The sequence below is a fragment of the Carassius auratus genome, chromosome 13 (assembly GCF_003368295.1).
Source record: "Carassius auratus strain Wakin chromosome 13, ASM336829v1, whole genome shotgun sequence".
In the NCBI taxonomy this organism is placed as follows: domain Eukaryota; kingdom Metazoa; phylum Chordata; class Actinopteri; order Cypriniformes; family Cyprinidae; genus Carassius; species Carassius auratus.
The window spans coordinates 10,804,564-10,829,251 of NC_039255.1; the positions used below are offsets into that span (position 1 = coordinate 10,804,564).

Genomic DNA, 24,688 nt, shown 5'->3' on the forward strand with positions numbered 1-24,688 from the left:
ATGAATCATTATGAGACAGAAGTGCATCAAGTGCATTGCAGTGCTTATGCAGAGCTGAAGACAACTCTGAATGAATGCCAAAAGAAAAAAGAATTGTATGTGGGGGGGGGGGGGGGTTAGTTCTAAAAGGCAATGCTTAAAGGTTCTTCCCTTAGATTCCATTGTCATGAGCTACTGGTATAGTAGGTGAGCTAAATGACTAATCTAGTAATATCAAGCTTTTGAGTAGCATTTCAAACCCTCACGTAAACTTTGAAGGTTCGTATACTGTATGTAAGCATTCTCAAAAGGGGGTTGCATAAGCCAAACTTTAGACGCTTAAAGCTATGTTAGTCATGGCTGGAAGAGCAACACTGTATGGTGCTACAATACTTTTACTTAAAGCACAGACCTCAGAGCAGGTTCAAACTTTCCCATCATCCCCAGCTGTGCTGCCAGGAGCAACAAATTTCAGGATGTTTTGCACAAAGGTCAGTTACAGCAGTAAAATTACCATTGTGGCCGATAGGATGAGGATTAATTGCAATAAAACATCTTCTATGTTAGAATGTGCTTTATAAGCAAAGACACACAATTGGTAATTTGCTTCTCCTTGTGTTGTTTTAAACCTGTATGCACTTGTTTCTTGAATGGAACACAAAATGAGCAGAATGTCTGAACTGCTCTTTTCTATCAAATTAAAGTGTATGGCCACCAGCGTCTGACATCCTCCATAAAAGACTAAACAGCAACATAAAAGCATCATAAAACTAGTCCATATGACTTGTGCAAGCAATGTGAAGGCTTTGTGCAAGCCAAATGAAATGTAGGTAATTATTTACTAAATTTGGGACCTTTGGTTACCATTTACTTTCATTGTACAGGGCATTCTAATAAATATACCATTTTGTGTTCCACTGAAGAACGAAATAATGCAGGTTATGTACTGCAAATGATGACAGAATATTAATTTGGGTGCACATTCTTTAAGATTTACAACAGGTTTATCCCACAAACCAACAGGGATAGTGAAAAACCACTCCACCTACACAAAATGTTTTTCATGATCAATGCCATTGTGCTTTTCTGAATGTCCACAGTGTTCCACAGCACAACATAAATACATGTAGCCTATGGCAAGCCCCACTCTCTCCCTCTTTCCCCCTCCCCCTTTTCGCCAACACATCTCAGCGTTCTATTTCAGCAGCATCTCTCATTCTCTCAATCCTCCAGCATTAGCCTCCATCCCCCACAAAAACACATATCTCTCTCCTATTAAATACAGTCATTTCTCCCCCGTCCAGACGTCTGCAAGCCTTCCAGACTGGAACGCAAACGTCAATATGCAAAAACACATACACAGCCATACTGCCGCCAGCAAACGGCTAATGTAAATAAACATCATGTCTGATTGTGACATCACAAAGACAAAATAACAATCCCCTCTTCCTTTGTGATTGCAGTTTCTCTGACAAATACTATACTTCTAATTTATTTTTCTCACAGTGCAGGCATCGCTGAAGGAATACTCCGATGCAGACTCAAACCAGGTGAGAAAACCAGGTACTTGAAAACACCACCACTACCAGCGACTACAATGAGCTCGTCAAGAACCCTCCTATCTACTCCTCTGGTTCTTACTCACATGCTCTCGGGACGCTCCTGAGAGGGACAGGGGGGCTGTCCGTTCTCAGCGGACTCCACTGCTCCCATTCTCTGCTATATGATCTCCACTGGCACCCGTCTCCCTCCTCCTCCCCTCAACCTGCGCCTCCTGTTCCTCCACGTCTCTCGTCCTGGGGGCCCTTGGGCTGGCGTCAAACACACTGCTTTGCTGCAGTAGATCCGGAGCAGATGGCATCAGGGGCATTCGTGCGACCCACACTCAGCCCTCAGCATCCCTCACTTTAGCTCTCTCTGACTCCTTCTCCGTCTCTGTCTACACTGCATCAGGGGAAGGCTGTGTATCCTTGACAACAATAGAACAGGACTAAGCCTTATGGGTAGAGATGTGGAAGGATGCAAGGCAAGAGAAGCAAGAGAAGAGAGAGGGAGTAAGTGATGCTCCTGCTCTCTAGTCTTCAACTCTGTCTTCTCATTGGCTTGTTGTGGTGTTCAGTGAAACGGCTGCTGGTTTTCTCCATAACCCCTCCCTCTCCCTCTCCTCTCTCTCTCTTCTCTCTCTCTCTCTCTCTTTCTCCCTCCCCAGGGACCTGTGTGCTTTAGAAGATGAGCAGCATTTCCCTGTTGATCTGAGCTCTCTTGTGCCGACCAGCACACCAAACACAAACAATAGCCAACCCCACGCCAAACTGAAAGACACAGGTCTCTTTTCCACACACCGAGACACAGAAACTGTGGCATGCTTTACTCTAGTCTTTTGTTATGTAACACCATTTTTTTTTTTTTTTTACTGCCCTAAATCCAATCATCTCTCTCCTGTGAGCTTAATAGGATAAGAAACTTAACTCTCATGGTCTACTTGGTCTCTCAGACCCCCAGGGTATTTAGTAATTTCTTGAAAAATATACTTAAAATAAATGAAAAATGTACTTTATTTACTTGTGCCGTTCCAAACCTGTATGACTTTATTTCTTCTGCGAAACAGAAAAACATCCAAACAACTCCACTGACTTTCACTGTACTGATCACAAAACAATGAGATTTTTCAAAATATCTTCTTGTTCAGTGGCAGAAAGAAATTCATACATGTTTGGAACAACATGATGGTGAGTAAATGCTAAAAGAATGATCATCTTTGGGTAAGCTATCACTTTAATAAAAAAGTATTTGTTTCATTCTTCACGATTTTTCACCATCTGGTGAAATATTGATTACAATATAAACAACATTTCAGCCTGATACCATGCATCCAACATGAAAAATGTTACATTATTTCTGTACATAAATAAAAATGCAATGAATTTTGACATTAAGAATGTAAAAAAGATTATAAAAAAGTGCATTTCTACATTGTGAGGGTTATAGCTTCAAATATGTCTGTCAAATTGGTTTTGAATGGGTCAGAGGAACACATTTAAATAATTGCCCATCATGAAATCAACAGAGTATACAGAAAAAACTATGTATCTAATAGCAACATCCAAACAAATAAAGCATAAATGAACTGCATGTACATCAGACTTGAGGACTCTCTGATTTACTACTGCTGTTCTCTCATAGGTGTCAGATCTTTCTATTTGCTCAGGTCAAAGTCATGATATATCAACCCCACTGAGAACAGAAAGAGGTAATGGGAGAAAGCAGCCATCAGTCCTGATGTTCTCAAATAACAGATATATTCAAAATTGCAATGCATATGTTATGGAAGTGTCTTTAGGTGTGATATGGAAAAATGAAAATGACGATGAGAATGAAAATGAGAGACAACTCAAAGAAAAGCTAATCCATATTGATTTACAGCATGAGACAACAGCAGTTGTGGGAAATTAGGACACTGGTGGGGGCATCTGAAACATGAGGAATATAAATCTATTGTTCACTCATGAGAAAGCAGAACAAAGAGCTTTTCGCACAGATCTGCCTATTCACTTGCAGTCTAAAGCCTGAGGACTGGACAGAGAGTAGGGAAGTCTTCATGCCCCTAAGTTAACTGAAGCTTTGTTGTGTTCCTGTGTTAAAGAAACAAAGATTAGCTAAATTAGGGTGAACCTGAAACCCTGAGCCAGGGGCATTTTCTCCAAAAAGAAAAAGTGGGCAGTGACTCTTCAAGAAAAAAAGAAGAATAAATTATCGACTGCACAAAAATAATAAAATACGAAATAAAATTTCACATAAAGCATTCATTTTTCTACAGCAACCCTGTCCAGCAAACAACAGCAATGTGGCTTGACTTCAATAAATAGTATGTTTATGTAAACATAAAATATCATGTTACAAGTAGCAAGGTAAATAATGACCCATATCGTCCCCTTGGAATTCCAAGGTTCTGTCTGCATTCTGAGTAGTTTTGAGATATTGAGCTTCAAAGTTTTTGCATTCCATTCAACTGTGTGGATAGACCCATTTTGTTTCTTAAATAAAAAGTCCCAAAATGTACACAAATAATCTATCACATAATGTTAGTTGTCACATTAGAATTACATGTGAATAACTCAGTTATGAAAGCAATGTCAGACAGAGCCTTATAATTCCAAGGGGATGATATGCCTTTAGCCCAGAGAAAGAAAAAAAACTGGTTCTAGGCAGGAAAACACATTGGCACTACCAAAACTTTCTGAAAATATCAAATAAAAAGCAGAAAGAAAAAATATGCACAAGTACACAAAGGGTGATAATACTGTAGCTTGAGGGTGAACAAAATCACACAAATGAAGTTCAGTGGCATGTTCTATGCTCCTAAGGTCGCTGGTCCTGTAGCCAACCATCCTAATGCTTGAGACAACTAACCTGTTCAAACCTAGCATCCTATTACGACTTCCCTTCTCTTAGCTCAGCGATTTAAGGACATACACTTTATTACTTGTGGAGAATTCTGTGCCAGCAAAGGAACACAGTGTTCTACAGCATCTACATGTAGCTTTTGTTTTCATCTCAGCAGAAGCCAGTGGAGACTGTTCTCTCACTCTGATTTCAAAGAGCAAGAGGGATGAAAAACACAGCCGTCCATAATAAATTACAGAAGGGATTTTTAAAGACCTGTCACCAATTTAATGGCTGTCTGGTTCAGACAGCTGGAAGACGGGTGTCAGTGACATTAAACAACTCATTATTTTACAAGAAAAGACATTTACAACACTGCTTTAACACATAGAGGGAGAGTGTATGTGTACTGAAATATTCATCCTATGCTCAGCTGCAGGTAATTGATCATTTCATTTTTAAGCAGTACATTCACTGAAAGATTTTGCAAAGGCAGTTTCTTTTTTTTTTTTCTTTTTTTAGAGATTTATAACATGGGTTTTCAGTATCTAGGCTGAACTAAGCAGAGTCAAACATAGTACAAGAGTAAAGAAAACATATTCACATTTGCTATGAATTGTGAATCAATCAGTTGTTGTTGTTTTATTAGTTCACTAATGAACAAGTTAAGTTAAAAGACCATAAAGGCCTTACATTTGCCACCAGTATGATGAATACAGGTATACTGTGCTGCATTTTGCAAGGACAAAAGTAAAAAAAAAAAAAAGAAATTAAACATTTTAACCAAAGGAATCTTAAAAATTGAACTGTACTGTGTTCATATAGTGGCAACTCATACAACAGTAGTGAAAACAAAATCATACATAATACAAATTACCTTCAAAAGAGAAAGAAAGAGGAAAATGAATTTTAGAATGTGAGAGAAATGAGAAAGAATAAATGCCCTTTTGGTGGTTTGCAGAGGGGACAGGCTTAATTTGACAAAAATTTGGGCTTCTGAAACAAATCTCATTATGCAAATGCTGCTTTTTCCATTCATTATGTTAAGATTAGGTTCTCGCATCTGCATTCTGAATCCGTTTATGGGTAAATAAGATACAAAGGTATACCTTTGAGTGTCATACAGTGTAGGTCAGGTTTTCTTTTTATCTGTAGGTTATATTCCTGTTCTGGTGTGTTTACAAGCTGTGTGCTGCAGTGGGCAGCAGAGTTCAGTTCCAATGCTGAAAGAAACACATACACACATGCTCGCCCTCTGCTGTCTGATAGAAGAACTGCAAGCTGAGCTCATCACCGGTCATCGTGGCTGAGTCATTCTGATCTCTATCCAAACACAGCACAACCTCTGATAGATGTATAATCTATTACAACAATGCGCACAGATGGAAATCAGTCACCTACAGTAGCGGCAGTGCACTGCATAGCAATACAGTATCTTAAAACATCAGAAAGAAGTGACTTCAACCACTAAAATCACATTGAAAACAGTTGGTTTTCAATTAAAAATATCTACAAAAGAGAATTTAGTCCTGAGAAAAGTTCTAGAATCATTTGCTTGATTTGACATTTTGTGGATGTAATGACTTTCATATATTTTAAGCATGAATTAAAATGATTTTAGGGCCACTGTATTCAGCTTAAACAGTGGTGTTAAGATGCACACAAAGCAAAGCCTGGTGTCAAAGCCAATAGTCAACATTGCAAGTTAATTTCTGGGTGCTTCATAAAATTATTACAGACACAGAGGAAACAGGGTGATGTGACGTGACACACAGTCAAGTATGGTGACCCATACTCAGAATTCGAGCTCTGCATTTAACCCATCCAAAGTGCTACCACACAGCAGTGTAACACACACACAAACCGTGAACACCACCCCCGAGCAGTGGGCAGCCATTTATGCAGCGGCACCTGGGGAACAGTTGGGGTTCAGTGCCTTGCTCAAGGGCACCACTGTCGTGGTATTGCCAGCCTGAGACTCAAACCCACAACCTTAGGGTTAGGAATCAAACTCTCTAACCACTAGGCCACGACTTCATTGAGGTACTCTGTGTACATTACTGTACATGCAGTGTATGGCACAAATCCCTTAGGATCATCACTGCAATTATTATTATGAGCACACTCAACAATACCCTCCAGATGCATAGTGAAATTACGTCTTACAGTCAGATCGATTTAAATAATCTTATCAGTATTCATAGATTCCGATGAGTGTGGTGATTAAGAACAGACTAGATGGATGAAAGCATTTGAAAGCAGCCTCATGTGAATTGTAATGCCCACGCAGGGAGGGGCATATGAGTGGTTAAAGTTCTGTGCTCTGCGCCTCATCCAGGTTCTTAAATAACCAGTGCAAGTGTGCATGTATGAGTGTACAGTATCTCTACACTTGTGGCATCCTCACAATCTTCTAAAGAAGAAAAAACTGTACACTGTTAAACAGTAAGCACACTCAATAAATAATTATATCCTACCTTGCTGAAGGCTCAGAGTGCTGTAGCTGTTGGATTTGAGGAGGCGCAGGGGCAGCAGGGGAAGCCTCCAGTAGACCAGCAGGAGCAGGAGGAAGGGTCTGAGGCTCAGGGGGAGCCCTGTCCGGAGGGGTAGGGGGCGGTGTGGGGAACTCAACTGTGTCCTGGAGCAGGTGGGCAGGGAGGGCAGGAGCAGTGTTGTGCTGTGGTAGGGGTGATATGGGAGAGGGGACAGGCTCACTCCTCTCAGCAGCTTTTACCAGAAGAGACCTGCATAACACCAAAAATTCACAGGCGTTTAACACACATAGGGCAGGGTGAGGAGAGACGCACTGATACCTATGAAATCATTCACATGAGAACCATTAATAACATAGTACACAAACCAAAATAAGGTGCTGAACTCAGACATCAGCTAAGAAAGATTTTTATTCTATTTATATTTTATATAATTATTTTTAAACAACAAATCCAACAACTAAACAACTTTATATATATATATATATATATATATATATATATATATATATATATATATATATAGGCTTCTGTTCAAAAGTTTGGTGTCAGTATGATTTAAAATATATATTTATATTAATTTTATTCAGAAAATAAATTAAGTTACAGTTACAGTAAAGATATTTATACATTATATACAAAACTTTTAAACATTTATACAAAAGATTTATATTTCAAATAAATGATGCTCTTTTGTACTTTGTATTTATCAAAGAATCCAAAATGTATCATAGTTTCTGCTAAAGTATTAAACTACCATTTACTACATCAATAATAATAAATCTTGAGCACCAAACCAAGAATTCCTAAAGAATCATGTGAAACTAAGACTATTAACGACTGTTTCGTTATCAGAGGAATAAATTACATTTAAAAAATGAATCAAAATAGAAACAATTATGTAAAATTACTATACTTTAAAATACTTTATTTACTGTTTTTTATGGTCCAATAAATGCAGTGTTATTGAGCACAAGTAGTGTAGTGTATTCATATTTTCTATGAATAATAAATCAGTCAGTTCTTCAAATTTTTTTGCTGATGAACCACATAAGATACATGTTGTATATATAAATGTATACAAAAAATATATATTTTAACAAATGTTTTATCATATTTTTCATAAAATAATAATTCACAATGTTATTTATGATACTACAATCCCTCCTGCACTCTTGGCATGGGGAAAAATGGCAATAGCTAAGCACCATCACAGACAAAGGCTAATTCAACAGGCAGAGCAGCAGACAGCCCTTCAGCTGCTCCTGTCAAGGGGTGTGCCTCATGTCACATACTAAAAATACAACTCACTCCACCACACAGCCTAAACAACTGTACATAGCTCTGCACTATCACATCAGAAACAGTTGTAGACAGTTTGCAAAAGTGCCCTCTAAATAGGCCTATGCACACATCAGAGTATCATGATCCTCTCCTTCCTTTGCTTTAACCGGATAGTGGGAGATTGCATGTTACACACAACCACAAACCACAACTTTAATGAACAAAATAAGGTTTTTAATGTCCCAGAGTTATGAGGAAAAGCTCAAACACAAAATCTAATCTCCCAGGAGCAGCTGTGTCTATCGGAATGAGTTCATACAGTGTTGTTAATAGCAAACAGACAGCACTAACAAAGGCAGCAGGGAGGAGCTGGAGTGTTACAGCCGTAAAAAAACAACGTCACTACTGTTAGCACAGCCGCCAAACAGCTTTTTCACAGTCCTATATACACGCACTCCATCAAACTGACTGACAGCCAAAGCTAAGATGAGCTGTCACACTGTACTCTTTTAAGAATGTTCTCTTTTAATAATTGCAATTATTAGGGTCTATTGTCGCATTTTATAATGAAACATTGTTAAACATTTTGACTAAGAGTACCTTTTCAATGCTTCACTAATATTATTGTTCCATTAACTCAAAATAATTGCAATGACTAACATTTGTTGCCATGGTAACTGTTGCTAAGCTTTTGTCATGCATCACAAGGTTTCCAAGCCAACCCTAAACCCTCCCCCTCCCCCCAGCTCTCTCTCTCTCTCTTTCTCTCTCTCTCTCTCTCTCTCTCTCTCTCTCTCTTTCTCTCTCTCTCTCTCTCTCTCTCTCTCAGGAGCCATTCCATCCACACAGTTGAATTCCCTCATTAATTTACAAGTGGATAGACTGAAATTAAAATCTAATATGGAACAGCTAGCTAAATGACATGCAATAATGCACTACATTAAATGTGTAAAACACAGAAGCCTGTTGTAAAGGAAGGGACATGATGTGTGGCCAAGTTATGGTGACCCATACTTGGAATCTGTGCTCTGCATTTCACCCATCCAAGTGCACACACACAGCAGTGAGAAAGTGGACAAACACACACACACACTATGAACACACACCCAGAGCAGTGGGCAGCCAATGCTGCAGCGGCAAGGGAGTTGGTGCCTTTCACAAGATACTCACCTCAATCGTGGTATTGAGGGTGGAAGAGGGCACCAGTCATTCACTCCCACCCCCTACAATCCCTGCCGAACCTGAGATTCGAACCTGTAACCTTTGGGTTACAAGTATGACTCTTTAACCTTTAGGCCACAACTGACTAATGGTTAGAGAGTGGATTTGGTAACTTTGTGGTAGGCACTGTAAAAAATTAGCACAAGCTCTCAAATTTAACATTGCCATGTTTTTATTCAGCTGTTGTGGGTGAGGCGCTAACACCAAGATGTTATCAGTAAATTTGCAACTTCCTAAATAACAACAGAAAATAAACTTGTTCTCTAGATTCCACTGAAGTGTAACCAAAGAGCTTTAATGAAATGGTAGCTGTGCAGGCTTTTATTAAAATCGACACAGTTATCTCAAAAAGATATTATTAGCTTGTACATGTGGAAATTTGGTAGCTAGCCTAAAACATCCAACCAAAACCATCAGGCTATAGTTTTGCACTGTATGTCATTTACACACAAACCCTCAAAAGCCGCATAGTTCAAAATACCCTCTTTGAGCATGTCAAAATAAAATAGAGTAAATTCACATACCCAAACAATATATATCACAGCATTTTATGGGTTCATGTCTAAAATCAGGTTTAGTATAGTAACACAGGTTGTTCACAGATGTGTTTATCACACATTATCAAGAGCAAAGGTATCTTAACTGCATCCATAAAGTCCTGTGTAATCTTATCCATTCCTTACTATAATGGAATTTAACCTTCTGTCAACACAAAGCAAATCATTATCATCAGGTGTCTGAAACTGTCAAAACAAACAGATTGAGCAAGCTAGCAAATTTGAAAGAATGAGAGAGTGAGACACACTTCACAACACACTTCCTTATTCACTCCTAGTCTTCCTACTGTCTCTCCCCCCATCTATCCAGTGAGATCATCACAAACCATCTATAATTAACATCTCTCCAAACATCCACAAGGCTGTACTCTCCAGCAGTTCAAACTATTAGTAAAATCAAAAGAGAAATGTTACATTTTAAACAGAAAAGAAGGTATGGAACTCACCCGAGAGAAGTACCCAGAGTAAAGTGTGTTATTATACTTTAGGCAAGCCACTCAAAATTCTTCAGACAGCCACTTCACATTTCTTCTCTCATTTATTTATCTTTATCTCATCTCTCTTTCTCTGAGTCTCGAGAGTAGCTATCTATCTATCTATCTATCTATCTATCCACACACACAAAGTAATATTCTTAACTGGAACAGCCCTGAACTATAGCTTTTGTTCCACACTGACAGACCTCTCGGTATGACCTCATGTGAGGGCGTTGGTGCAAATAGCAAACACATATGCATGCTTAAGCAAGACACGTGCACAAACACACACATACTGACAGATACATGCAAAATTCCCCTAGTGGCAAGCAACAAAGTGTGGGCCATTCAGGGATGCTGGAATAAATGCACACAGTAAAAATTTTGCTGTCTTCTTTCCCCTCATTCTCACTGCCTATCACTGTCCACCACTATCTTTTTCCCTTGGTCTTTCTTTCTCCCTGGATCTGGCATGTCTTTCTAAATGAGGTGCTAGGCTAAAACCTCTGACTGACAAGCACCAAGTGCTCCATTTTCATCTGTTGTGGCTGCTGCAACAGAGCAGCTATAGACTAAAGAGAGGCAGTGGGGAGTAATGACAAAACGACAGAGGATAGGTAAGTCCCCTAACACAATATTCCTTAAACATGTTCTTTAAAAGAATTCAACGGGTCTTTGATCACCCATGTAGCATTTGTATTTTTTACTTAAGCAATGAAACTGACAAAATGCGTTACACAATATCAGATTTAGCCCATCCAGACAAAAACCGAACTTACAAATTTCCAAAAAAAGGGATGTCCCCAACTGTACTGCATGATCCTTCTATTAAAAATGTTGTTCACTGTACCTAAACTGAACTATTTTGGCATCCTGTAGTCTAAATAGTCATTATTTAAGAGGGATTTCATGAAAGTGCATAAGGAGCATGTAGGTCTCACCTGCAGTCTAGTGGTTCTTCTGGCTGCTTAGTAACAGGGGTAAAACTCTCCTCAGGTGCAGGAGGAAAACTATCCTCAGGTGCAGGAGGAAAGCTCTCCTCAGGAGCCGGGGGGAAACTATCCTCAGGAGCAGGAGGAAAACTCTCCTCAGGTGCAGGAGGAAAACTCTCCTCAGGAGCCGGGGAAAGACTCTCCTCAGGAGCAGGAGGAAAACTCTCCTCAGGAGCCGGGGGGAAACTATCCTCAGGAGCAGGAGGAAAACTCTCCTCAGGAGCCGGGGAAAGACTCTCCTCAGGAGCAGGAGGAAAACTCTCCTCAGGAGCCGGGGGAAGACTCTCCTCTGGAGCAGGAGGAAAACTCTCCTCAGGTGCCAGGGGAAGACTCTCAGGAGCCGGGGGAAGACTCTCCTCAGGAGCAGGAGGAAAACTCTCCTCAGGAGTAGGGGGAAGACTCTCCTCAGGAGTAGGAGGAAAACTCTGCTCAGGAGCTGGGGGAAAACACTCCTCAGGCGCAGGAGGGAAACACTCTTCAGGAGCAGGGAGAAAATATTCTTGTGTTGGGGTTCGGAATTCTAGTTCAGCCTGAGGCAAACTGTGGGTCTCAAACAGTCTGGAGAGAAAATAAACAGAAATAGCAGATGAACAAATTATCCTTACTGTTTGTCTCAATTCAAATGCGTTATAGCCTGTATGCATGAACGTTTATGTCTCACGCTAACATATGGGAAAGCCCAGTGTGTGCTTGACCATGGGTTTGAAATTATTATTTTTTATTTTTTTTATGAGTTGATGTCATTGTTTAGGCCATCCTCAGGAGATAATGGGCTGTAGTACTTGTACTTGGCTCTATTTTCACTCAGAACATCACATGAGCATAAAATATACATTTTTGTATCAAGTGTCAATGGAAAGCACTACATTTATTTCAACATTAAGCGCAACTAAGTCATATTGCCTCGTTGTCTCTAATTTAAAAAACAAACATCAATTTGAAAATACCTTTTTTCTGTAGATTCACAAGGAGTCTCATCACTGTGCTCTGGAATGATCTGAGACATGGAGGCTGCCTCCTTCAGAGCTCTGAGCCAATCAGAACCTTCGGAGGAGTTGACTGTATCTGGCCTCTCAGGTTCAAAGAATGCACTGAGGACTTGGCTGTCTGAACTGTGGATAACCTGCGATAGTTCTACTGCAGCTTTTGACACCTTTCTGACTTCATCTTCAATAGCTTCACTGTCATCTTTTTGTATTGCTTTATTGATTAGAAGGCATTCTGTGTCTCCAGGAGAGTTATCTTCTATATCAGGACTTTGCTCACTGCTACTTTTAACTGTATTTGTGGTGTTTTGATGTAAAGTTTGGATAAAAGACTTAGTGGGCTGCTGACTAGACTGTTGATTGACTGTAGGAGGGAACTGGAGGGAATCTTGGAGGTCAGTCACTAAGCAGACAGAGGTCTTAGGGTACAACAATGATACCACCGGTTTCATTTCTGTCAGTGTCCCATTAGAAACTTCTTCAATTTGCTGGTCTACGTTATCAACTATTGAAAATAAAGACTGCTCCTCCAACTTGCTTCGGTTTTCTTTGTAGATGTTTTTTATCTCTACAGACCCTGAAAACTTAGGTTCACCCCCTTTGGACATTTCTGTGTGATCCTTTTCAGTGGCCTTGTTCTTTTCCTCATTTGCCATCTGTTTACTTATCTCTTCTTGAATTCCTACTCGCTGATGTAAGCCATTTGAAACTGTGTCTTCTTCTTTCATAGTACTGATTGTGTTTTCAGTGTCTAAACAAGTACCTACATGTTGTACCGGCATGAGCTGCTGTTCAGAACACTGTGTATCCTGCTCCTCTGTGTTTTGGGTACCATCTGGGAATTGCTCTGACAAATGCCTATTAAGCTGCTTCATCCTCCAGCTGGCTGTCTTAGATTGGGGAGTTGATTTAGGAGTGTTAGGTTCTTGGGCATCTTTAGAGGCCTGATCCACACTTAACTCTTTTTCCTCTGTAATACTTTTCTGGAGCACAGAAGCAGAAAAAGAGGGTGTCGTGGTGGAGATCTGACAATCAGAGGGATGAAAAATATACTCTTTCTCACTCACAAACTTATGTTGCCGCTGGAGATCTTGGGACTGTGAAAATGTCAAGTCTGACTGGCTCAAACCTCTTGGATCTTGTGTGAGGTCTCTCTCAGGTGAAGCATTCACCACTGCAGGCAGGGTCTGATCAACGACTGGAAAAGATTTTTCAGTTAGTGCCCCTCTACAACCCAAAGCCTCCTCTGTAATCACTTTGGAGGTTAAACCAGGATCAGGCTTAGGGCTACACTCCAATCTTCCTCTAGGAATGGTTTCATCTAATAGTTTTTCTTCTCCTGATAGATTGAATAGACTTATTAATGTCTGATTTTCTTCTTGTGTTTGATCAGCTTTTTCTTTTGCAGCAGCCTCGTCATCCTGTTCTTGAGAGTTATTTGTTCTCTTTTTACTGTCCTTTTCTGCAATTAATTTTACATTGTGTACCTCATTTTTTTGCACACACTCCCTATTTTGCTCTCCTCCCATTATCTGTCTCGAGCCTTTGGATACATCTTTATTCAGTTTTACAATGTCTACAGACACATGTTGAACAGGATCCTCAGTCAAAAGTGTAACGAGATTGTCCTCCAAGTTCATCAGGAGTGGATCACATTTGATTTCATCATCATGACTTTGTTGAATTGTCAAAGCAGGTTGATAATGAAGCATTTCAACAGGATAGGGAGGATCATCTGCATTTTGAGATCTTAACATCTCTTTATTCACATCTGACTGTTGATTCGTTTTGTCTGTAATATTCTTTACAATATCTGTGTCAGAATCAAACACACAATTCACCCTGCAATCTTCTCTGGGTCCAGCTACAGCAATATCACAGTCATTCATGAACTCACAGTGACTCAGTATTGGGGCAGGAGCCTTTAGTACAATGACAGACACATCCCTGCCATTACTGTTAGTGCTTTGTGTGGTCGTTGAGGAAAGATCCCTTTGTGCTGGTACTGTAGTCTCCGCTGCAGGAAGAGAAGGGACTGTTGTGTCGCCAGCATCTGCTGCATCATTTTTCAACCGTTCATTACTGTACTGTGATTCAGTCTGATAGGGCAGCATGTCTGCACACTCAACTGCTTTGGACAGAAACACCATCTCTGAGGTTGTAGTAGGCTGCTCTTTGTTGAATTTCTTATCTGGTTGAATGCAAGGGCACATTCTGTCTATGTCTGTGGCAGCTGCTGGAGACATGGAGCTGGTCTTTACCTGTGACTCAACTTCACATGTGCTTTTTTCTGGCTTTTGCTCTCGACTGTCATTCACAAGATTCTCTGAATAACCTGGACATGTTAGTTCTATATCACCTGCTTCAGGTAAACCACACCCCCTTGATTTAACAGTCTCTTCATCCAGCTTTTCCTTGGTGGTAAGTATAACTTCAGTATGTCTTTGTTCAACTCCTTCAGACAGAGGCATATCAGCCCACTCACCATGCACAGCAGGGCTGCTGTTATGACGCACTTGTGGAGAAACATCCTGTAGTAAAACACTATTATTCTCAGTGGAAGCTGACTCATCGGTATTATTTGGAGTGATACGAGTAACATTCATACATTCTTTATGTTCCTGTTTCTTTTTACTTACTTCAGTATCTTCCAGAGTTTCATTAACCACATCTTTAGCTTCAGTAACACCGGTGGCATCACCTGCAGCTGACAGTGATGAAAATATAACGGGATTTCTCTTGCTGACATCAGGAGATTCATCTGTCGCTTTTCCATCGTCTTTACAGCTACTTATAATTACATTAACATTTTCTCCAGGTTTTACAGTAGTCTCACCATGCATTTGGGGTGTACTGGTCATTTCCCTGCGGTCCTTTGGCTCTTTAAATGTCATTTCCACTTTTCCTCTCTGATTTCCATTGTTTTCCTCTTTACCTCCTTCTTCGGTGGCAGTAGGTGCATTTTCTGTTCCATGCTGGTAGGAATTTCTCTGGTCAATAGTTGATTCTGTCTGAAGAGGAAGTGCTGGTTTGCTGATGCTGAGAAAACCTTTAAAGTTGAAGCTAGCCTCTTTTACTGGATGATGTAGACTTTCAAATACCATCAGTGGGGGCAGAGAGGCACATTCAGTCATTTGGCATTTCAATGTTGCATCCTTTTGGTCCTCAAAAGAGCTCTGCATCCCTTTTGGAGACATATGCTCTTCCTCTTTGGTACAACTTGCGGCGATCTCCTTCATGTTTACTCGTGGCTTAGTTGATTGAAATGTGTCTTCACCTGTTTCTTGGTTGTGTTGCTGTGTCTCTGTTTTGATGGATGTGTCACAGCTTGTGGTTCTAGTCTGTGAAGAGCTCTGTACCTCTTGATCACTGGCTTGCGCAGCGAGACATTCGTTTTCTAAAGAAACTGCTGGTGGAAGTGATCTATCAGTGCCTGGCAGTTCTGCTTCTGATGCATTTGGGCTCGGATTCAGATCAGTCTTTTCCACTCTCTGTGCTTCTGTCTTTGTAGAGTTTATGTAGGAAAGAGGAGGGGATGGGCTGACGGAGTCGCAGTCGTTTATCCTGATGATGCTCAGAGGAAACGGGGCTGTGCCGGCTGTGACAGGATGGATGAGGTCACTCTGGTCTTGTGTTGCTCCTGGTGATGCTGTGATGCAGTGGGATGGACATGTCTCAGTTTCTTCCTCTGTCTGAGACACCCTGCCAGCATGTGCTGCGTTCTGACCTCCACCTTCGCTTGTCTTTATCCCCCTCTCTTCGCTCACTCCTTTTCTCTCCTTTGATCGTGAACTCTCCACCTTCCAGTCACACGTTCCAAGGATGCCTGGAGAGGAATAGGTGACCAGAGCTTTGTCCTCTGTATCGACTGTGGCTGTATCCTTGTCTCTGGTTGGGGAGAGTGTGATCGCCAGACCCCCTCCCTTCCTCTCACTCTCTGTTGTGTTGTGAGGCATTTTTTTGCCACAGCTCTTCTCAGTCGCCTCTTCTTTCTGAACAGGTGAGCACTTAATGTCTGGAAAAATTACTGAGGTGCATTTTTGTCCCTTTTCAGCTATAAATTCACTTAATGTTTCCTCTTAGCTCGGAAACTCATCTGCTTCCAGCACGTCCGATTCTTTCTCTGCTGCTTGTAATAATATTGCAGTCCTTTTTGAACACATCACCTCTCTTCTTCTCTCCCTCGCTCTCTATCATTTCCGGCGTCGTGGGTGTTGTTTGTAGCAATGTGGAGGCAGCGGACTCTGCTGAAGCCCATTCAAGGGCACTCTCTTCCTTCTCCTTCTATTCTCTTCACACTGACTCGGCTCAGAGCATGTGAATTCCCCCACAGTGCTGCTTGTGCGCCAGCTCCACCACTTAAAGGAGGTCCCTTCTCCTGCTCCAGATGATATGTTCAGGGGCTGTTTTAGCATGACAGGAATCAATCACAACAGCAGATGCATAAGACATTTTTCTCATGCTTGTCCCCTGTTGTACAGTAGTTGTGGTGTATGGTTTCACTTTCTGATATTGATTTGCAGGGTCCATCTGTCTGATCCCGGACATCATTTTGCTCAGGCCCCTGTGGGGAGTCCAGTAACAGGGCAGGTGGAGCCTCAGCCAAAGAAAGATGAGCTTCGGGTTCTGGAGGTGGGGAGCAGATCAATTGTTTATCCTCAGGACTCAGCTGTTCTAATTCCTAATTCCTGTCTTTGGTGGTCAAGGCTTAATTTTACTTTTGTGTTTGTTTCTATCTGTTAATTTATCCACTGATGTGTCCCTGACTTCACCTGTTTCTGTTTATTTGGTCGTATGCTTATTTTAGCTTCTAAGTGCAACATGTGACCAGAATGTTTATCTGTATTTGTTGATGGGCATGTCAGTAAATCACTAATTGACTATGTGTCTCTATTTTTATTTCATCTGAATTCTGAATCATCTTTGTAGCTTTGGCAGAACTTTTATATTCTTCATTCAAAGGATTTGTGTCTTGTATTACTCCTGCTTCTCTCTGGGTTTTCTGTGCTATAACATTTATTCTGTCTTCATCTTGTGGACTCTCACCCTCAAGGGTGTATTTCGAAGAGCAGATATGTTGTATTGTATTGATTGCTCATGGGTAACTGTTTCCTTTTCCACATCAATCTCTGATGTTGTTTGTGTACCTGTCCTTATGCTTTGTGTCTTTTGTTGGCCAGCTATGCTCTCAGCTGTGTCTATTTCTGTCTCTATCTCTAACTTTGTTTGCTGTTCTGCCTCTGACAGCTGGCTTCCTTCTTCTCTGTGATTTTCTGTTACATCCTCAGATCCAGCTGCACATGTATTACTTTGCTTTCTTCCTAGAACATAATCTCTGAAGCTAACCACCCTCTCTTCACCTGCTGTTGAGTCATTTGTGTGCACTCCGTCATTTCCATGGCAACCTTCATGAAATTCGGCAGGTTTATGTGAAGATGAACCAAAATCCTTTCTGGCTTCAGTTTTCTCGGTTTTATCTTTTTCATAACTTAACTTTCATAAAACTGCTCTGAGAAACAGTCAAAAGCACTCCACTCCACCTCATGCCAGAGACAGGATGAGAGTTCATGCACAGGCAGAACTAATTGCTTTAAAAGCATAAAAAAACACACACACACACGCACACTGCAAAGTAACACTGCAAAAAAAATAAAAAAAAAGGCATCTTAAAACAAAGTAAAATACATGATAAGACTTTGTTTTTATAATATACTGTATATTGAATATAGATTATACTTCATACCTCTGTGACAGTGTTTTTGTTTTAAATGCTAAATTAAATGGTAAAAAAGAAACTAAAAAACTAAAAGAAACTTAAAAAAAAAAATTCTTCAGTGTTAGAATTTTATTTTTAATATTTATTTATTTATTTTCCCATTGGGTAAACCATGTGATTTCAAATTTATGAATAGTAAATCACTTGCAATCATGTTACATTTTCAATGAGATTATGTAATCAAGATGCTTTTGAAAAGGTGAAATGAGAGTGGTTGCTAAGTAAAAGTATTCATAAAGACATAGCCTAAAGACTTATGGACTAAGCAGAAAAGCAAGGTTAATGCTTTTAAATTAAATTAAATTAAATTAAATTAAATTAAATTAAATTAAATTAAATTAAATTAAATTAAATTAAATTAAATTAAATTAAATTAAATTAAAATTAATGCATTTAGCAGACGCTTTTATCCAAAGCGACTTACAGTGCATTCAGGCTATCCTATTTTTACCTATCATGTGTTCCCAGGGAATCGAACCCACAACCTTGCGCTTGATAGCACAATGCTCTACCAATTGTGCTACAGGAACACTATTAAGAATTCTAACGCTATTAGAAACCTATTAAGGACCTAGTGTAACTGACTACCTATACAAATGACAGAAGAACACCAGCCAAAAAACCTGCTAGCAACATTATTACAGCAGACATCATAGAGCCTGGTGAATCACTGTGACTCTGCAATGTCACGTTTAAGAGCTGAAAAACAGTCAGTGACTAACATCCCAATAAAGTAGCCTAAGCTGATCTAATATGACAACCATGCTTCCCCCACACTGTCTGTCTCACCTTGTGCTTCTTTCTGTCCCTCCTGGGGCCTTAACTGAATAGAGACAGCTTTCCTAACACATTTGTGCCTCATGTCATTTTAGACTAAAAATGCATCAATCATCTTCACCTCAAATGGAAATAAATGAGAAAGCAGATTCTCGTGGTTTTCTCTCTGATTGGACCACAGCACCCATGTGATCTGAAAACTTGCTGATATGGATGACGACAGGCTCAACCACGCAGCCTTTTTCTTTTTTCAATAAATGTTTATGATTGGAAGCTGATGCTCCATAACAGAGGAGGCACGACAAAAACGTTTAGAACCCTTCTCTGGCATAACTGGAAAGTCAGACAGCTGTACTGCAGTTTAAGTTACAGCAATTATGCTTGTATGTGCTAAAACTTACTTGAGGTCATATTGTAGGTCTGAATGAATTACAAAACTGCAGCCACTCCCTACTGCACTGTCAGGCAGAATTGCAATACCCAAAATATTTCTTCCCTTGCCGTAGCATTTTTATATAGTCTTTATAGCATAAAACACAATCTAGAATATGTAAATATTAATATTAATAAAAACATAAATAATATAAAAACATGTACAGTTCACACTAACATGATTTAGGCAAATGTTTTACATGAAGTACACCCTTAAAACATGTCAAGTATGTCAAGTATGAATGTAGACCTCATATGTCTGTGTCTGCACAAGTCTACGCAATTGCAGCCAGATGTAATAATGTGTTGATAACTCTTGCAACAGGACAAAAAAAAAATAAAAAAGAAACACACACACACACACACACAAAAGGACCACAAATATATGTACACCTCACTTAAACGTGGCTTCCTGTTAAAGAGGACACCTCTCAAGCAGTACATCGATCTGTTGTGGTAAACCATAAACTTTCCTCTCATGTGTGTTAGAGAGTTATGTCAGCTCCCCGATCAAAGCACAACCAAAAACAATGCTAGTATAGTTCACAGCAAACCAACTCAACCAGCTTTAAAGCCAAACATGTTCAAAAGACCATTAACCTAGCTAGCACAAATACATTTGTTTTTCCAGTTAAGAAAAGGTTGTGAAAACATTTTGATCCTAAATAATTAACATGACAGATGATGCATTCATGTATGTAAATAAAATATGTTTATATTGTTTTTATATAGATGTTTTTTTTTAAATACATATGTTTCCAAAACATGTTCAACCTGTTTTAGAGACATTTTTTCTTGTTGCGATTTGCAAACACATAAAAGGATATAAATACAAAATATGTTTCAATTTATATTCCATTTAAATGCACTGGTTACATTATATAAACCTAATTTAAAAAGTATTAGTAAAGTAAAAAAGCATAGCATGTATATAGGTTACTTTAAGTAGGTGTGTGTATGTTTCTTAAAAAAAGATGTATTAGGAACTTAAAAAAAAATCTGTCAAAGTTGATGTTTGGTACTGATTTTTTTTTTTATTCCAAATACATATAATGCCCACTGGTTACACAGTTTTTCTTATTTTCTTTTTTTATGTTAGTTAAACTTGTTTAACAAAGTACTGCAGTGTAACTTAAATCCAACTAAATTCCACATTTTAAACTGTAAACACTTTTTGTGCTTACTGAAACTCCATTTTCACAGCAAGCATCAATAGTCATACCCAAGACACAAAATGGAGCAAAAGGGATCTCACCAAAATCTATTACATTTATAAAAACATGAATACAATTTGGCCAAATTAACAATGTCTGACTGCTATCTCTCTGTCTCAATTCAAATTATTCCTCTGTTACCTTCATGAGGCCCACTACTGGTGGACGGGCCCCTATGTAGTGCTCTTGGCCTGCCAGCAGAGGGTTGGCAGTGCCACCCAGTGCACAGCCTTCATTTCACCCAAGCTGTCCTGCTCACAACTATACACAAACAAATACCCATGAATATGAGCCTTATAAATAAGAAACTTAATTAATAATCAAGAAGTAAAAGAAATCGAAGACATATTTTATCAAAATAATTTTGGGACAAACATTTTGTCCACTATCAGGCTATGGTGATGCATTGCATGATTTATTTGTGAAATTCACAACATTCACAAATTGTGTACTTTTATTTCCGAGAACTTGTCAAATGTCTACAGATAGAAACTTATTAGGTAGAAACCTAACTGCAGAAATTACTTGGAAAACTCTTGCTGTTATATACAGTACACTATATACTACTACATAGTAAATATAATGAATAATACATGTATAAATAATATACCGGTATTTTATAATTTAAAATACTGATGACTACAAACAAGCCTTTTGTTTTAATTAGCATTACCTCCATTATATCATATAAATTGAAGTGTGTCTAGGTTAACAGCTGGCAAGGTTCACAGCTCTTTTGTAGACCTGCCAATTGTCCATTCAGTCAAGTTTTCCATAGGAACCAGTCAGAGATTAATGGAAATTCACTCTGTGTTTATCCAGCCAAGCAAGTACCAGCAAGTATAAGTCCTGTGCTTTGCTTTGATTGTGAGACTTTTAGTAAAACGAAGCAAAAACGAGGGAGCGAGAGTTCAATCTAATCTGACTTCTCTGTGTTTCGAGACAACATTACTCACCCCCATGTTGTTTCAAACCTGTATGAGACATTTTTCTAAATATCTACTTTAGGATTAGGATTTAGGATTGTCATGATAATAATAAATGATGATTACAGAAAATTTGTTTTTTAGGATAAGACATGCCTTTAATTACACTAGACACATTACCTATTATCACCTTTTTAATCTCTATTTTTGTTTCCAGAATGCAACTCTTGCGAATGAGTTTTTTTTTTTCGTTTACCAGTATGCAAAAACATAACCGGAAGGTGGAAAAATTTGTGCATCTTGTGAACAACTATTCAAAAGAATCAGCTGTCCTGTTGAAACTTGCTCCTAGCTCAGATGACAGGTCTACTCCTCAGCACAGTTCTCTGGGGTAATTGTTGTGTTTGTGCATGAGAGAGAAATTGTTGAGACCTACCCAAGCGAGGTTCCCCAGGTGAGACTGAGCTCAGTGCTCAGGTCAAGGTCTATGCTGGGCAGCAGATCATGAGGAAACTCTAGCTCCTCTTTATCCTCCTCTTCCTTCGTCCGTCTTCGCGGCTTTTCTTCCTCGTCAGCAGACACCTGTGCCTCTGCTTTGACTGAATCAGTGTGGACAGATCCGTTCTCTGCAGTGGTAGACTTCTCCTTCAGTGGGCTCACCTTGTCAGTGTGTACTGCAGACTGAGAAACACAACAAAAGTAGTTAGAGTGCAGTCCGTTTTAAATCTGCGATCATAAATCACCACCTAAAATGATATACTTCCCACAGCAAACAAGTTAATTTTTCAAACAAAGATTTTCTTCTTTGAAACGTACAGGGTTTGGCATTTAAAATAAAAGAAAACACACCCTGCATGTCAATCAAATTAAAAAGATGAGGTGATTCCAGACTAGGCTACACACCCTGATCATTTCTCTTTGAAGCATCAGTACTTTTACACAAATCATTAAAAAAACAACATTGTTTTCAATGAATAGACTACACCAGATGCGTCTTAACCCTTTAACTGCCCCACCAAGAAAAAAGCATTTTTTGTTTGCATTTCTTATCTCCTTATGTCATTAGTTACCACACTCAATGTATTTTTTTTCCAACACGTCCCATAATTTTTAAAACATTAGCTTAGCTTTTCTACGTTTACCATAAAGTGACAAATCAACCATTTGGTTGAGCACGTTTTTGAAAAATTATTGAAAACATACTAAAGTTTTTTCATGGCACCAAGTAAAATAATTTTGTAAAGTTAGGGCTCTTACAGTGTAGTATGTCAAAAAAATATGCTTACCTTGCAAAATTTCACCAAAAACAGTTTACATGGCAGGAGTGATTTCTTTCTCTCTGACATCCATCAAGGAAGAAGTGTTGTGACAAATGCTGTTGATTTTTTTTGGCTTAACATACCTCTACCAGATGGTAGAGATGGCTCAATCAGCTTGAATTAAGTTAGGTACTCCTCTCAATAAAATATAGTGACTCAAAATGTGCTCAACCATTTGGTCGAGCGGCAGTTAAAGGGTTAAGGATCAGTTCAGACTTGTTCATACATTTACTAACATTAACTAATGGAACCGTATTGTAAAGTGTTATGATACACGCACACACATAAACACACATATATGCATGTATGTATGCAAACAAAAAGGGTAATTTTAGATTTTAGATAGTGAATTTCTAAAGAATTAATTTACTTATTGTTTCATGGAAAATGAGCCCAAATGAAGTGATTGTTCTGACTTTACTGGTTTTACCACTATTCTTTCTAGATGAAATAAGATTCAACTGAACTACATTAACCACAGAGCACTTTACATGCATATTAAATACATTCTGAAGCATTTTGTAAAAGGCCAAGCCAAACAGACAAATAAATAAATGTAATTCCATATACATGGATTTCTTTACTACATGTAACATGTGCATTTCAATTCATTTATGAATGCATGTGTCACACTGCAAGCCTATTTAATTTAACTAAGTGATTAAAATGGCAAAAATGTAATATAAAAAATACAATAAAAAATACTTCACACAGGATTGTACTTGTACTCTGAAATCTTAATAAAAATAAAAGAAAATAAAAAAATGACTGTCAACTATCCAACTATGTTTTAAAGTACTAAAATGAAGCAAACACAAATCTGGGTTTATATACATATATATGTATATATACATATTTGATCATGTCTAGACTCTTAATTTGAATGATATAATCACTCAGATTTAAAATTAGCAAGAATCTAACCTCTCCCAAACACAGACACTCATTTTATTCATACACAAGCTCACTGATCAACAGTTTGATTCACAGGAAAAGTCTTTGTGCAGCAAGAGAGGATCATGTTGCAGGCTCTCTGGAACATAGGTCACATTAGAGATGCATTACACAGAAACCCTGCATCAATAAACCATTGTTTTGATCATCTTTGACTCCTGTACACACATCAGATGCTCTCGATACATGTGCATTCCCACCTCTGCTGTAGGTCACTTGTTATACACTCTCTGAGCTTTAAGACTTTAAGAGTGAACTCATGCATTGATATACATTCCCAGGCCTGAGCACAGATACCACTCAATGTGAATCAGGTCAGAGTATCAAATGAATCGCCCTGATCTAAGTCCAGCCAAACTCAAAGGTTCGGATTCCATTAGCTAATTGAGAGTTTTAATTTGATAACCAAAACTGGAAGAAACACAAGGGTTTCACATATCAGTAACATTTACTGTAGTAGTAACAGATGGCTGGGTTTCCACAGAAAACAGCAAAACCCCTGAAGAACAAGATGCACTTCACACAGCGGTGAACAATCACTGCACTGTATTCCTGTATCCCTAAATCTCTCTCCCTCAGTCCCTCATAGAAAAATGACCCAGTGTCTGCTACACTACTCCAAAATTTCCTGTCACCAACCTGAGAATCTGTTTACACCTGCACTCTCAGACAACAATCAAGGCCATACTATATCATTTTAATGTTATACTGTACTGTCTGTAAGTCTACTAGTAAAAATGCTTGTTAAAAAAACTTTAATATATATATATTTATTTTTTCATATTTTATTTTTTTAGTTTGACATTGAACAATCTGAATTGAATAAAAGTTTAACTGAAAAATGTACATGAATTTAAATTAAAGGGGCCAATATCACAAATTTTCTTACAAAATTTTTATATTTCAAATATTGAAACATT

General features: G+C 38.8%; 1 protein-coding gene across 6 annotated transcripts in view; it reads right to left on the bottom strand.

The window, feature by feature from the left end:
* The window catches only part of LOC113112621 (titin homolog), a 39,249-nt gene extending 22,345 nt beyond the window's left edge, over positions 1–16,904 (bottom strand). For 5 of the 6 annotated variants that reach the window (XM_026278344.1, XM_026278347.1, XM_026278343.1 and 2 more), the window contains exons 1-3: positions 12,332–16,904; positions 11,334–11,942; positions 6,840–7,106 (exon numbers count right to left, since the gene is read on the bottom strand). In XM_026278344.1, the coding sequence (XP_026134129.1) occupies positions 6,840–7,106; positions 11,334–11,942; positions 12,332–16,326 (4,871 nt within the window). In that variant the 5' untranslated portion in view covers positions 16,327–16,904. The remainder of the gene's footprint in view (positions 1–6,839; positions 7,107–11,333; positions 11,943–12,331) is intronic. The other variant, XM_026278345.1, reaches the window with a different exon arrangement.
* Positions 16,905–24,688: the final 7,784 nt, after the last annotated feature.